The sequence below is a fragment of the Balearica regulorum genome, chromosome 3, assembly GCF_011004875.1.
Source record: "Balearica regulorum gibbericeps isolate bBalReg1 chromosome 3, bBalReg1.pri, whole genome shotgun sequence".
NCBI lineage: Eukaryota > Metazoa > Chordata > Aves > Gruiformes > Gruidae > Balearica > Balearica regulorum.
In genome coordinates, this window is record NC_046186.1 from 40999258 (window position 1) to 41014741 (window position 15484).

Here is a 15484-nt window from a genome sequence, read left to right on the forward strand (position 1 = left end):
TCTTCATATCATATACAATTTTTCATTAGTGTAATTTTGATGTTTCTTTTGCAGCACAAATTATCATTGATCTCTTGAGACTTTATTGAATTATTCGATAGGCTCATTTCACATCAAAGTCATAAAGCAATGGGGCTTGGATGTGAGACCATCAGCCTTGGTGTCTGGTTTCTTGCTATTCCAAGAAATTGTTTGAAAGCCAGACACTTATTAACACAACCACTGTCTAGAGCTGATGTATTTATCCTATGCCATGATTTTAATGGTTTGCAAGGATATTTTGGTTTGCAAGAGTATTTGAATCTTTATACAAGTATGAACCAAGCCTTAAGAGGAAGTCTTGACGTTTGCATTTCTTTTCTGCAGGCTTGTTTTCCTGTACGATCTACTGAAAATGTCTTGATGGCACTTTCTACTTTTAAAACTGGGAGATCCACTTAGACCAGGCTTCTCAGGGTCCTGTACAGTTGAATTTTGGATACCTTCAAAGGTGAGTTTCCCCAGCCTCACTGAACAGCTTTCTTCTTGTACCCTGCTGCAGCTTGTGACTATTGCCACTTGCCTTTTGCCGAGCATCACTGAGAACAGGTCTGTGCTTCCCAGAAAGCATAAAACGTGTCACTGTCAGTGGGCGAAGTAGTGCTTCCTGTGCTGACCTGGGAGCAGGGATTAAGCAGGGGACATCCAGCTCAGCAAGGTCAAAGAGTCCTTGACCTGCCTCGAGCAGAAGCTGCCTAGGAAAAACAGATTGCTAGATGTTGAAAAGGAAGGGGTACAGCGTTGGGGTTGTAAAGTGGTAGGTGAACTGCATTACAGAAAAAAACAGTCTTTTTTTTTTTTTTTAACTTCCCCACGTGGTTTTACCGTTGTTTTTTCTTTTCCCTTCCAAACCAGGTCAATGCCAGTTATATGAATCTGTGCACGTCCCACTAAAGCGGCCACATGTGGAGGCCATTGAAAAGAGCCACTGAAGTGTATGAGCGAGCATGAGGCGCAGCGCCAGGGGGACCGGAGCACAAAAGCTCCGTCAGAAAGGTCTCAGCAGCTCACTGAGGGCGAACAGATAGAAGAGGCAGTGTTTATCTTACATGGCTCTATTTCCAGATAAAATAGAGAAAACTGGATGTATACCACCTTGCAAGCACGGTAGCAGAGTGGTAGAGTTTAAAACATATTAGACACACCCATAAAAGAAGAAAGCCTCAACAAAACCACAAACTTAATTAGTACCAGTTTTGCTGACTATTTTGGGTTCTCACGTCACTGCTTTCTGCACATTTGGCCTCTTCCTGCATGTTTATCCTCTTTACCTCCTCACAGCCAGCACCTTTCCTTCCTAATTCAACCTCTTGCTCTCATTTCATCACACATTCAAGCCAAGTTATGCAGCAGTGAATGAGCCGCAGCAGCAGCAGGACAACACAGCCCTGAGCAGCTGCCTGTCCCCCAGGGCGTGTGTCCGCATGGTGGCTGCCCCGCTTCTGCAGCCAGTGCCCTTTGCTTGTGACCCACCTGGGACTGGCCTTGGGGACCTTTGGGGATGAGACAGGATGGGAGGTGGGCCTTACACCCAGCACTGAAGTCTGTGGCTGCACCTGTAATTGCAGCCAGGTGAACAGGATCATCTCCAACTTTTATTTCCATTCGGGTGCAGAGACATAGACGATAAGCAAAAGAAAGGGGGAATTTTTGTTATTGTTCACTCTATTTTTCTTGTGTTTTTTCCATCTGGAATATCAGCTCAGTACTTTTTCTTTGCCAGAGTCTCAAGCTCTGCAACAGGCGGCTGCACTGGGAAGCGACGCTGACCCAGGCTGGCTCTCTGCCTCTTGGAGCAGTGATGCAGGCCAAAACATGGGAAGCAGTGGGGGCAGTGGGGCAGGCAGGTGGGCAGTGGTTGGGGCTGTGGTGCAGGCAGTCATGCAGGCAGGCAAGCAGTGGTGAAGGCAGGCAGCAGAGCATGCAGTATTGTAGGTGGGCAGTGGTGTAAGCAGCTGTGTGGGCAGCAGAGCAGGCAGGCAGCAGTGCAGGCAGTGGTGTGGGCTGGCAGGAAACAGTGCAGGTAGTTTGTGGGTGAGCAGGCAGCAGTGCAGGCAAACAAGCAGGTAAGTGGGCAGCAGTGCAAGCAGTGGTGCAGGCAGAAGTGTGGGCAGCAGTGCAGGCAACAGTGTGGCCAGCAGTGCAGGCAGGCAGCAGTTCCAGGCAGGCAGGCAGCAGTCCCAGGCAGGCAGGCAGCAGCAGTGCAGGCAGGCTCCCACCTGCTGGAGACAAGCAGCTCCACAGCTACTTTTCCCGGCTGTCTGGCAAGAGGGTTCCCTGCGGATGGGGCCTGGCAGGGATGTCCACACTGTGCAGCCCCAGCATCATTGCCCAGAGGCTGGGGTGAGTCGGGGAGGAGGTGAAGGGGGTTTTGGGAGCTGGTCATATGTTGGTCATCCTGAGCGAGCCGTGACAGGAGTGGAAAGGGAAGGAGGCATAAAAGCAATACAAACTCTTCCTAAGGGGAGGAATCATTTTTTCATGCAAAACCCCCCATGATCAGAAGACTATTCTTTAGTATGAGTGTGGCTTTTGAGGGTCTTGCTTATACAATTTGCTGTATCAGCGGCGTTTACCCCAGCATGAAAAAGAGACTGTAAGCAGCTGTGTATTTATATCTGGAAGGAAACAGTGAATTCCTGGTACTCTCTGGGGAAGGGAGAGGGTTGGGGAGGTCCCTAATGACCCAAACTGCCCAGAATGGGGTGAATGTAGAAAAATCCACGTTGCCAGAGTCCACAGGCGCCCTAACACGTGGATAACCAGAGGCTTCAGGGGAGCTGGCTGAGCAGCTCCTACAGGTGGTAAAACTCACCCAAAGATGCAAAAAGACAAAATAAAATATATCTTATCCTTTCTTCCTCCTCTGACTTCAAAAGACATCACTCTCTAATTACAGAAAGCTGCCGCTTTGTTTATGGCTTTGATTTGAATGCAGCTTCACTGCACTCCCAGGTACTTGAAAACAGGCTGATTTCTCAGGCCCAATGCTTTCCCCTCCCTCTCTGATAAGAGTGAATTTGTTATCAGAGGCTTGATACTAATAGTGTTTGAATGGTTTATCTTTAAAGGAAAATGATGTAATTATTTCAGAGAGAAATCCAGAGCAGAGCTAATAGAAGGGGAGACGGTGTTTTGAGATGCTCTGGGCAAGGACCCAAAAAGCAGACTGTGGGCATGCGTACTGCAAGTTTATGGCTTTGCATCACAGCGTGCTGATGTCAGTCCAGAAATAGTCCAGTAAAAGCAGAAATCTCCTCTGGAAATTCAGCCCATGGTATGTAGAAACAGGATAGCTGAGTTTTCTGCTGAATATATAAAGCATAACATGTCTAGGAAAACAAAATGCCCTTGTCAAAAGAAAGAATATTCAAAGATCAGACTGGAGTTTTGGTTTTAACAGGAAGAGAAAGTTGTTTTTCCATGATTAAAAATGGAAATATAACACGATTGCATTTGCCCATGGATTATAGACCTGCATTCACTGTAGAAAATGAAACTGTGCATTTTTTCCAAACATGTGCACTTTCAAAGCATGACCAAGAGACTTGGGGTGTCTCATTGGGTTACTGAGCATACCCACCGCTGTGAGTGAGTACTCCTGTCTGGTGATACTCCGCTCCTCTGTGCATATGGTGGCAGAGGAAGGAGACATGTTTCCTTTTGGCCATTTCGCTGAAGACTTCCCCACGTAAGAAGAAATTCCCTATGGGACAAACCTGCTTTCCCCTGTCTACAGTGGGCCCCAAATAGGATCACGGCAGAGAAAAAAAGAAGTGGTAGAAAAACGTCTGGGAGCCCTGTTCAGAGCATGGAGATGTGGAAGAACTGGCCCATGCACCCACGAGGCCCCAGCACACACACATTATCATCAGCAGTCAGTGCATGGTGTCCTATGCTACTGCCCAGAGCTGAGCCCTGAGAATGCTGCTTCTCCAACATTTTTTAAAAAAAATTAAATTAAAAAAAAAGAGAAAGAACCCCACCAGAATCATCTTCCTCTCTCCATTAAAATATTTCTGCAAGCTTTTAAAATTTTTCCTTTTGTTCATTTTCTTCATATCCCTTCATTTCCTAGCTTCTTTTAATAGTAAGACTGAGCAAGGAAATTAAATAAACCCAGAAAACTAGAAAGTAATTATTTCTAAAGCAGCACATTTTGATACAGAAAATGTTGGTGAACTTTTTTTTAAGACTTCATTCTTTCAAAACCCCAAAGCCCAAGAACATATTAGGATTTCTGCAAAATGTTATCTGGGGTTGTTTTTTTTTCTCTTTCTCTAGTGCTGAAGCAAATTAAAAAATGGTTTTTATTAATTTGTACATGCTTTTTGCACATGGCTTTTGCAGCTTCTTGGAAGACCTCATCTTTCCATTTGTCATTAAAGGCATTGTCCAGTGTGCCAGAGCCAAAAAAGCCATTAACAATCTCCAGGCTGGCATCCCTCTAACAGTAATTTCTTTCATAGCCAAGACAAAGTATTAGAAAACATTTAGCATTTTTGAGAGATGATTAAGATGATCTAATGGGGCTGTTCCATCTCTGATGTCAATCATCACATGTTTTCATCTCATTGCTCACTTTGTATTGGTGTCACAAAATTTTCTTTTGGTTATAAAGGTGGCCTGTAATTTCCATTACAGCACATGCAGAGTTGCCCATGAGTAAAGGAAGTTGGATTTTTGCTTTGTGCTGAGAGGCATAAAGCTGTTCATGGACTTTACTGGTAAAACCCAATGTGTGAAAAAGGCTCAGAGAGGGGGCGATGACCATTTTCTCTGCTCACATCAGTACTGAACCCCCATTGCTGGCATGGCAGCCTGCTGGGAAGCCTCGTTTGCACACCCAGGTACCATCGGCTGACAGCCCTTTGGTGGTCAGGGACTTCTGGAGATGTCTTCTCTGGGCAGCATTAGCCTGGGCAGGAACCCCACGGTGTTTCTTTTCACCTCTCTCATCTGCCGCAGTGTTAGTTTAAGTTGCAGAGCGGTTTGGGGGTGCCACTGGCCAGGCTGTTGCGTTGGCAGCATGCTCCCTCAGCAGTGAGGCCCCTGCCCTCCCACCCCTGGGACCCGGGGAATGGGACACCCTTAGGGGCAACATCATGCTCCCAGACACAATCACAGGACAATTCCCGGTCCCTTAACATGAGTGTACATAAATGGCAAAAACTCTAAGGAATTGCTTAAATAGAAATTTGCAGAGTACGGCCTTGCTCACGCAGCCTGCGTACCTCGCTCTGTCTGCACCGATTAGTTGCAAAGTTAATCACCTGCTGTGTCTCTTTTGAAGTCTCTGCCTATGACAGTATCTCTGCCACCAGTCTTTCTCCCTGTTTGAAGTCCTTTGCCTGCCCAGAACTTACTTTGTTCTCACACTTCTTACAGATTTAATCTGCTTTCCGCAGCTTAGCATCACTGTGGAAAAGCAAGGTGAAACGGAAAGGAGACGAAAGAAAACCCCAACATCTGAGAGATCCCATTTTACCTGCTGAGGACCCACGCTGCTCAGGAGATGTGAGTCTCATTTGTCTTCTCTTATTCACATGTCACAGCTTGTGGGGCTGCTTCTACTTAATGTACGTTTATTTTGTGTAAGTCAATATATTGTAAAATATAAGATGCTCAAGTAAAATAGAATAATTCTTGCATTAAGCCGTAATTATAAAATTCCTTCCAAACACCCGTGGATGTGGCCAGGGACATGACATCATCCCACCAGATCCAAGAGCTCTAGCATGCCCAGGGCTGCATGAGGCCATCTCCTGGATCCCCAGGGCATGGGGTTCACGTGGTGTCCCCCTCCCGCCTCACACCGCCTCCTCCACCACATCTGCATCACCAGGCTATGGTGCAACATATTGTACTCTTTAGGAAACAAGCTCAGCGCTCTTGGAATTAGGATCTGAGTGACGCTGGCTGAATCATAACCTTTAAAAAATAGCAGGGGTTTTTTTTGGTCTGTTTTTCCTGCAGTGGAACAAAGCCGGATTTAAAGGTCTGCCGTGGGTGGATGATTGCAACCCTTGATCCCTGGCCAGAAGCATTACATTACATAAAGAGTTTTTTTCTTCATTAGGAATTAATCTGTGCTAACCAACTGTCAACTGCTGGTAACAACTGTTTATTAACATACTGCCCTCCCCAGACTAGGGGCATTTAACTGACTTATTACATTAGATGTAATATGAAAATGCACTTATCCATATCCCAGGCACGCACGGGGCCCAGCTTTCCGCCTGCCTGCCCACGCGTGTGCTGGTGCAGGGGAGGGAGGGCAGCCGGGCAGGGCAGGGCATGGGCTCAGCCTTCCTCCTGCCTCTCCGCTGCCCGGCTGTGGGATGTGGCCTCAGCTCATCAGAGCCTCCCCGCTGGAGAGTTGAGCTGATAAAAGAGACCCATCCTGTGAAAGTCCTGCTTTGGATTATGCTGGGGCTATTATTTGCCACCATGGCAGGAACCAAACTTTGCAGAGATGCAGAAGGCATGGAAAAGCACTTCTGTGCATTTATGGAATGTGTGAGCTTATTGATGATTCAGTCAGGAGAGGGGTTTATTCTGCCCAGTAGAATTTTTGTAAATGTTCAAAACTAGTCACTTCTGGGCTGCCAGGTAAGCTTAGCAGGTGCTATGGAAAAGATGGGGCTGTTGTTCACGGATGAGTTATCATCTCTATGCAGTGTAATGAGACATTTAATGAAATAGCTGGAAAATGTATATGAAAAAAAAAATCAAATGCCAACCTCAAACCGTGCCACTTCTTCTGTAGAAGAAAATGGTAGGGGTGAGCAGGGCTTGATTGTAGTAAGGCTGTTGTCAGGCTTTTCTGGAGCTTCGAGGAGGGTCACAGACAGAATGGAGGTCACCTAGTCCAAAGAAGTGAGGAGCAGAGGGAACCTGCACAAACTTAGGTACATAAACTTTCCTTCATATCCACTGCAGGGAGCACAGGGTGTAACAGACCCAAGTTACAGCAAGGGAGATTCAGCCTGGCTACCAGTAAACGTTTTCTAATTTTAAGGCTGGTTAACCACTGGTACAAACTGCCCGGGGAGGCTGTGGGATTGCAGGTCTTCAAGAGCAGGCTGCACGAGCGTCTGTCAGAAATAAGTTCAGTTGATGCTGCCTTCAGGCGTGGGAGCCGGCTGGCTGGCCTCCCTGCAGCCCTGCCAGCCCCTGACTGCTGCGGCAGTGCTCGGCATGGCGGCCTTGTCCCGGTGGTGGGGGTGTGCCCCAAGTCTACCGTTCCTTGGCCAGCAAGGGGTCGGTTCAGGAGCTGGGCTGGGCCTCACCGCGCTGTGCCAGAGACCGGCACGCACCTAGCCTTTGTGCCACGCGTGCGCGCTCTGCCCAAGTGCCCAGGGACCGAGTTCAGCAGCTTCACTCTCTCCAGCCTTCCCATCCCTTGAGAAACATTTTTTAGCCTCTTTTCCCTCTTCTGTGGCTGCCACCAGCTTGTTTCTGGGCGATTCCTGATCTCCTCTCTTAGCCTCACAGAGACCAGAAACAAGGATCAGGGTAGACACCAGAAGATGGATGGAGGGGTGTCTGCTTGGCAGCAAGTGAATGTGAAGTCTTTGAATCCATTACCTGCTGTAATGATGGCAGAAAGTGAAGAGGCTGGTCTACCTCCTCCCAACTAAACTGCTTCAACTAATCGGTTTATTGGATTCACACAGTAAGGAAATGATCTTACAGACAGAGTTTGTACTTGTAAAACAGCCTCAACGATTTCTTCTCTTGGCAGAGCACCAGCACAAAGGTGGCTTGCACTGGAGCTGTTAGTCACTTGTTTTCATGGCTTTTGTCACCAGCTGAGACGTGGGAAGAATATTGACATGCTGTAACGTTTACGTCAGCTGCCAGAGGACTAAGGAAGGGAAAGCACAAGCATTACAGTCACGATCAAAGAAAAGCTGGAGAAGTGAGGAGCAGCTAATGGCTTGGCAAAATACTGCCTTTGGCACAGTCACAAAAAATACTTTCTTTCATTTGTGGGGGACATTTTTCCTCTTCTTGCCTCTTTCCATTTCCCTGCTTTTTTTCTTTTTTTTAAGGAAGCCATGCCCTGCTAAGAGCTGTGTGGCTGGGCCTGCACGAGGGTGGGCAGGAGATGGGGAGATCCCTTCTGTGGGAGGCTGAGCTTGGGGAAGGGCAAGCTGATGGGCAGCATTGCTCCTGGGCAGCATCACTGCTGGGCGCCAGGCCTTCCCACGCATGTTAGTGAGGTAAAGAATGACACTCACAGAACTCCTACCCCAGCCTTACTCCATGTGAGTGGCGGTAAGGGCTCCGGGCAGCTCAGCAAGGTCCATTTCCATTTAGCAGCTCAGTTCAAAATTGAGTTGCACGGTTTTCATATCCTCTGGCACTTAGGGCACAGAGTGCCCAAGAGTCTGGGACAGACCATTTGACCCCAAGTCATCAGCAGGGTGTCCCATTTTGATCCTTTCTTCTGCTTTCTGTGCCATACACCAGCCCCTTTCCAAACGAACCAGCCCTTTGAAGCAAGGGCTCCTCCTCCTCCCCTGGGCCACTACTGGGATGAAAGGGAGGTCTGACATGGCAGGAATCTGACAGGAAAATCCTGCAAACAGGCACCACATCTGCAGACCAGGGCACCAACCCCCCTCATGGACAAAACAGACATGGAGAGCCCCCATCCCCAGAGGAAGAGAAACATTCCCTTCAGTGTGCTGTCCTGGGGCCAGATCAGAGCCGTTTGGGGCACACAGACCTTGACCCTGCAAAGAAAGGGTCTCACAGAGGCACAGTACATGGGACCAAGCCCTGAGGAAACATCCTTTGTCACCTTCCCCAGGGTGGCAGTTTGCATCTGTGTCACCATCACGGCTGGGGGTGATGGTTAGGGTGATGACCGTCCGAGATGGTTAGTGTCTCCAGACCTGGCCCAAGCAGGAGTTTCCTTTCCTCCCCACATAGTCTTACAAAGTCTTCCTCAGCACCACACCTGAGCACCTAGCAATGTGCATTAGATGCCGAGGCTACTATCAGCTGCAAATGATACGGTCTTTCTCTTGTCCAGCTTCTTGGAGAGTGTCTTGTCTCCCTGCCTAACGGCTGAATAACTCTGCCTTTCCTGTTTTGTGGAATGGCAGCTCTCCTGAAACTCTAGACGGAAAAAGAGTAGTATTGTTACATGGAGGCTGCTGCAATTACAATCTGTGCGTGCCACTGAAGATCTCCTCCCAGCCGTACCTATAAAAATGTGGTCATTATGCACCTTAATAAGAAAGGTTAAAAATGTCATGGTTGAAATGAATTTGGACCCTAATAAAAATCCAGATAAAATGGAAAGAGCCAGGAGGTTAGAGAGTTTTATAGCTCTAATGTTCCATCCCATTTCCCAAAATATATTTGTTCAAGTAATTCAAACTGTCGTTACAATTAACTTGTCCTTTCATTTCCCTCTCTGAATTCCCTCTAAGCTAAACACACAATTTTCTTCTATAAATCTGCGTGACAAGTAGAGCAGTAAAATATTTTTTTTTTTTCCCCCCACATCATTTATATGCATTTTGCATGGATTGAGTTGCCAGGCACTTTTCCTAAGCTAATTTCTATGATTGCAAGTGCACATATCCACACTCAGAGACCCCTGAAAGACTTGTGGAAGAAATCCAATTTGGACAACTGGCCAAGATAAGTCTTATGCATTCTCTCAAAGGCAGGGAATCTTAAAAATCAGACGTCTAATTATCTGCTAAGGGCTTTGCTGCTTGCTTTGAGGAACAGGCAACGCAGGACTGTCCTGGTTCCTGGGTCCCTTGCAACAGGAGGGCTGGAGGACACCTTTCGTGACATGCCAGTGATGTAGCTCCCATCTCTCTGACGCTGGCAGGATGAGTCAGGAGGTGAGGGGGGCACCTGGGTGCTGTACATATGTCCTTGGGTTGATGTGGAGGGGCCTCTGCCCCGTGTTTCTCTGCCTGGGGCTGCTGCAGGCATGTGGCTCCTGTGTGAAACCCTGGCTAGGGACCAGCTAATGACACACATGGCCAGAACTGAACCCAAACGTCTAGCCAAGACAGCTGCATCACCTGCACCACACCACCCCTCACCACTGCCCCACGGCTGGTGGGGATTCCACCACATCTGGCAGAGGATAGCTTTTTCTTGCTCAAATCAAGGAGTGCTACATGGTGATGCGTGGTACCCAGACACCGAGCGCCTTGGGAAAGCTGGGTCCTGCGATCCTTGCCTCCGCAGCAGGCTCTGCTCAGGCTGGCAATCACCCTTGCACCACTGCAAAAACTGGATGCTGAGAGCAGCGCCTGGCCCTCTGCTTGTGCACGATTTCCCTCCCCACCCTTCTCGCTTCATCTGAAATGGTAATTCCTCTGACCAGGAAAGTAATGACCCTGATACATTATTTCAAATGTCAATTTTTGCAAAGGAATTAATCAGCTTAGTGTGAGACTGGATTACATTTTAATTTTAATAGTGCTAAAGTCTTGCTGGTTTTTAAATACATTTTTCTGTTCTTTATATTTCAGCAGGGCAGCATCTCAGTTACTTAGATTGTACCTTGCTGTAATCTCTCCATTGTGGAAATCTGACAGACAATAGCCATTATTCAGTGGTCACGGTGTCAGCCTCGCCCGTGTGCATTTAGTCCCATTGTCTGCATTAGGGATAATAGCTGAGATCGGGCAGCCGGGACCTCAGCACGGTTTTATCTGCCATTGGTAAGCGTGGAGACAATCTTTTCAAAGGCACAAAGGAGGAATAAAATGACAAGTTCTCATTTATAATCAAATAGAGATTGAGATATATACCTGCCATTTGGGCTTTTGAAAATGTGCCCTTAAATGTGAAGTAATTATGAAAATGTCTTCAGTTGTGGGCTGCAGTTTTCACAAAAGGTCTCTGTAGCTTATAGCTGTAATTAACAGCTCAGTTTTCCCAAGGAGCTTTGCATACTTCAAAGTACTTGCATGCTTCCACTGCATTTCTCCCACCTTTTGCGATGTTTTTTATTTAAAATCAATTACAAAGGAGGTGTTTATTCAAATCCTTTACCCCTGGGCATTAGCTCATAGGTAACAGATCTCCAAAGAGAATTAAAATCACATTTTAAAGTTTGCACCATGAAATGGACTCTTTTCCACCCTTTCCATCTGTTATTTTATTACAAGGTTTGATTACAACAATCAGGACAGTGGATTGTATGCATTGTACAACCAGGTTAGCATCAGCCTTTCTTGCAAACTTCTCAACACTTCCTTTTTCAGAAGGAAAACATGAAAGAACCCATAATTTTTGCCAATGCCTCATATCTTGGCTCTTGGCTGGCATCAAGAACCTTTTTTCAATTCAACATAGTAAGTTTTCTGGGCATAATAATTGGTAATTTACATACAATATATTACATTTTCACATATGTACACTATTTAACATAGGTACATGTCTCAGTGTCTTCCTTCGTTATATGCTACCTGCATATACATTGTACATATGTGTTATAAACATTATACATATGTGTACATATCTATAGAGAGAGTTACTTTATTTCAAAGACATGATTTGGTTAGAAGTAAGTAAAAGTACAATGGAGCCAGATGCAGAATGAGCAGGGCTAACATTTTCTCTCTTCTTGTTAAACCAGAGGAGATGAAAGGTGAAATACATTCTCAGTACCACACTTCAAATATTTGTTCTAGTTTCATGCCTAGCCACTCTCCTTTCAATAAGCAGAAAAATACAATTCATATGCTGCCTGAAGGAGTGTCTTGGGTTTATTTGCATTTATATTTTTCATCTTTTGTTTTGATGAATAATAAGTGGTGCCTAAGGTAGAGATACTTTTTTTCCTTTAATGGAAACATTGATGGTTTTATAGGCTGTATAATTGTGTCCGGTAGAAACAGACATCAATCTCTATCAGTTATGTACACGTGCACATGAGATAACAATAAGGTGGCCTCTCCAAAAAATGTTTATTAGCTAGCATTTAAACTACAGGCAGCAGTAGTACAAAGATGATAGGATCTGAAGGACTGTCTGTGTCTCCACAAAACTTCCAAGGAAAAATGAGATGTAATAAAAACAAATGGCAAAGTGAAGCACTAGGAGTTCTTTTTTTTTTTTTTTTTTTTGTATGCCAGGAGGCATTATTCATTGACAGTGCTCACTTTTTGGCTGTTGGGCTACTTTTATCTCTGGTTTAATATCATTATAATGCAGGGGAGTTATCTGGCTTAATATCATTATGAGGCGGGGGAGATACCCCCTTTCTTCCAGCTGGACTGATTCAGAGGACACATTTGAAGAACTCACTGATAACTAAGACAAAAACGTTCGGATTCCCACTGGGTGACCTACTCAGAAATCATAACCATGCCCCACACACGTGCTAGTTAAGCAAGTTAAGCCCCTCGGCACCTCGTGAGGTAGGTAAATGTTATTGCTCCCCACTTTCCAGATGGAGGAGATGAGGCACTGAGAGGTTGAGTGGCATGTGCCATGGGTAATGCAGAAAGACTGACAAAACGGGGGGCACAGGAACCAAGCTTCTCACTCCCTGTGACTAATGGTGACTTTGTGGTGCAGTTTTGCTGCCTTCCCCCAGCAAAGGTCCCTTCACTGTGCTGTCCTCCTGCCAGCTGTGGCATTGGTTCCTGGTTTACACTCAAAACTGCAAATGCTGAAGAATGCATACTGTTAACCAGGCTTTAACCTCTCAAAAGATGAGTGGGCTATTTCTTTAATATTTTTTGTATCTTTTTTTAGTGACCTCCATCTGTTGATGTGAGAAATATCCAGGTTTCAGCTCCAAGGAGAGCCATGGGTGGCAAATGCACTGACCTGGTGGCTCAGGAGAGAAGTGGCAGGCTGGGATACAGGGCAATCCTTCCTTTCAGATGCTGTCCTTCCATGGGTCCTCTTCTTGCCAGTGATTTCAGGGCTGTATTTTCTTACTTTTATGACCAGACCAGAAGTCCATTCATGTCACTTATTAACGTGGCTAACGAAAGAGGAACACAGTTGTTCATTTTAGTTTCTCTCATCAATTTTGTTTCCAGTAAATCAGTGTGACTTAGGCAGCAGTATTTGAGGCACAAGGAAAAACCTGGGTATGTGTTGACAGCCTGGAGTTGACACTTCCCTGCCGTCTTCTACTTCCCTTGAGATTTAGGACATCACAATTAAGCAGAAAATTTCACATGCCAACAAATAGTTACAGTTTTTTTAGTATTTTTGTTTGCTTTTCCTTTATTCATGTTATTTATATGAATCTTCATGACCCAGTCCCCAGTCAGGTGTGTAACTTAGTCTCATCATTGAGTCAGCTCCTAACCTCAGTCCTGGGTCTTCACATTTCAGGCTCTGTTTCACCCTCCTGAGTTTCAGCTTGGTAACCAAATGTTTTGATGAACATAATCTCCACTACAGCCCAAAAGTCATGGTGTTTTCTAAAAATAAGGAGCACGCAAACCTGGATATCATTGTCTTCTTTCTATCATGTTTCTACATTTGGGTTTTGCTGTCAGTGTTGTCAGCAAAGGAAAGGGAGATATCACAGGACGAAAAATGAAATGCCAAGCACAGAAGCTTGTTACAATGGTCTCCAACAGCTTCAAAGGACTTACATCAACCCTGGAGCAAGAGGCTAGGCAGGGTCTCATTGAATCCCACAGTATGGCCATTTAATCTCTGACATGCCTGTGTTTCTGCAGAGAGGTTCTGGAAGACATCTCTCCCTCTTGATCCAAAATGCCTGAACAGAAGGACAATGCGTTGATTGGGAGAGGCACATTGGGATATACAATTTCTCTGTGGGTTGCCCTTTCCTCACAGGGGTGAGGAAAATCCTTGAAAGCCACCAGTGCTGCCCTCAACACTGTCTTCTGCTTCTGAAGAGAGAAAGCGATGGTCCCAGAGACACTGCCCGTTCACCGTGTGCTGACTGTATATGCTACACATCAGCTTCCCCTCTCATTTTAGAGGGCAGGTGCCACATATCATGTGCTGTGCTCAAGTTATATGGAGAACACATACCTAAACCTCCCTGTTTTCATTACCCATGTACTTTGGGAGCCATCTTCTGTGAGTCTGTGAGCTTCTTTGCTCTGCCTCATCATCAATCCTTACTTCTAATCTGGAAAAAAAATGACCACCGACTCAAACATACCACCTGCACTCTGTAACCAACCCTACCGATCCTGGCCAGTCAACTGATCTAATGGTATTAATGAAGGTCCTATTCAGAGAAAGCAGAATTTGGACCCTAAAGGAGGTCTTCTTCATAAGCCAATAGAAAGAAATACGATGTTCATATGTCAAAGAAAAATAAGAGGATTTGCTCAAAAGCAGAGATTTTGAAAAGGAAAGGCCTCATTCAGTTCCCTTACAGGAGATGCGCTGTCCAGACCTCCCCTTGCAAGTTGCATTTGTCAGTCCCTGACAGGCCACGTGAGCACTGTCTCTGGTTGTCCATTGCACAGCAGGCCCCACCAGCGTGGCTGGCCCCAAATGAACATACAGCACCTTTTGGGCAAATGGTGAGCAGATCTTTTCAAGTATGAGAAATGACATGTGTCATAAAGCAAATGGGAGCTGGGGTGTGGATTGGAAAGCAACCAGCACAGCAGGTTCCTCCACGATGCCTGTACATGGAGTTGCTTGCTGGAGGATGTGTCCTCCCCTTTACCTCCAAAGAAGCAATAAAGTACTAAGTTTTCTGGCTTTGGATCCAGGTTAGACTGAAAAAGAAGCAACAAAAGAGTTTCGTAAATGTCTTCTGCTTCAGCCACTGCTGTGCCAGCATGCTTAGCTAAAAACAGACCAATATATCAAATTAAAAAATATATAGGTGCCTGGAAATATTAATCTTGAGTATTTATCAATTGCATGAGTGTTCTGGATGATGCGTAAGCCCACATGGCCCTTCAGGCCTCTTTTCCTTGATGAATTAGATTCATTGCTCATAGCTAAGTGCACAACCATCTTTTCTTGTTTTAATTCCTCTGGGACCATCTGGTTTCTTGTATATCCTGCCAGGCTGTTGGCATCAGATTCACTGTAGTTTCCATCCAGCATCATAGTTTTTGAATGAGGTATTCCACACGTACATGGAAACTAGGAACATAAACGAGAAATATAGCTGAACACTGGAAGAACACATTAGCAACAGAAATTATGTCTTTCTATTAACAGACAGCTGGTAAGCAGTTGAGCTTGAAATTTTAGTTGAGATACTATAAGTTTCTCTTTGAACAAAAAAGCCACTTTTTTTTTTTGTTTGTTTTTGCTTCTGTTCCAAAAGGAAGAGACATGGTTTAGATACACTGCTTGGACAAGCAGCTTCAGAAAAGATTAGAAAAATGCTTTAGCAGACAGAAAAACCAACAGAAAGGTTTTCTTAGCTAGCTCTGTTCAGCCTTGCTGTCTTGAGATTCCTTATTTTGCAGCCTTTGTGTTT

General features: G+C 45.6%; 1 protein-coding gene across 1 annotated transcript in view; it reads right to left on the reverse strand.

Moving 5' to 3' along the window:
* Positions 1–12138: 12138 nt before the first annotated feature.
* GABRR2 (gamma-aminobutyric acid type A receptor subunit rho2) overlaps positions 12139–15484 on the reverse strand; it is a 40679-nt gene continuing 37333 nt past the window's right edge. The window contains exon 9 of the mRNA XM_075747679.1: positions 12139–15141. Within this exon, the coding sequence (XP_075603794.1) occupies positions 14833–15141 (309 nt within the window). The 3' untranslated portion in view covers positions 12139–14832. The remainder of the gene's footprint in view (positions 15142–15484) is intronic.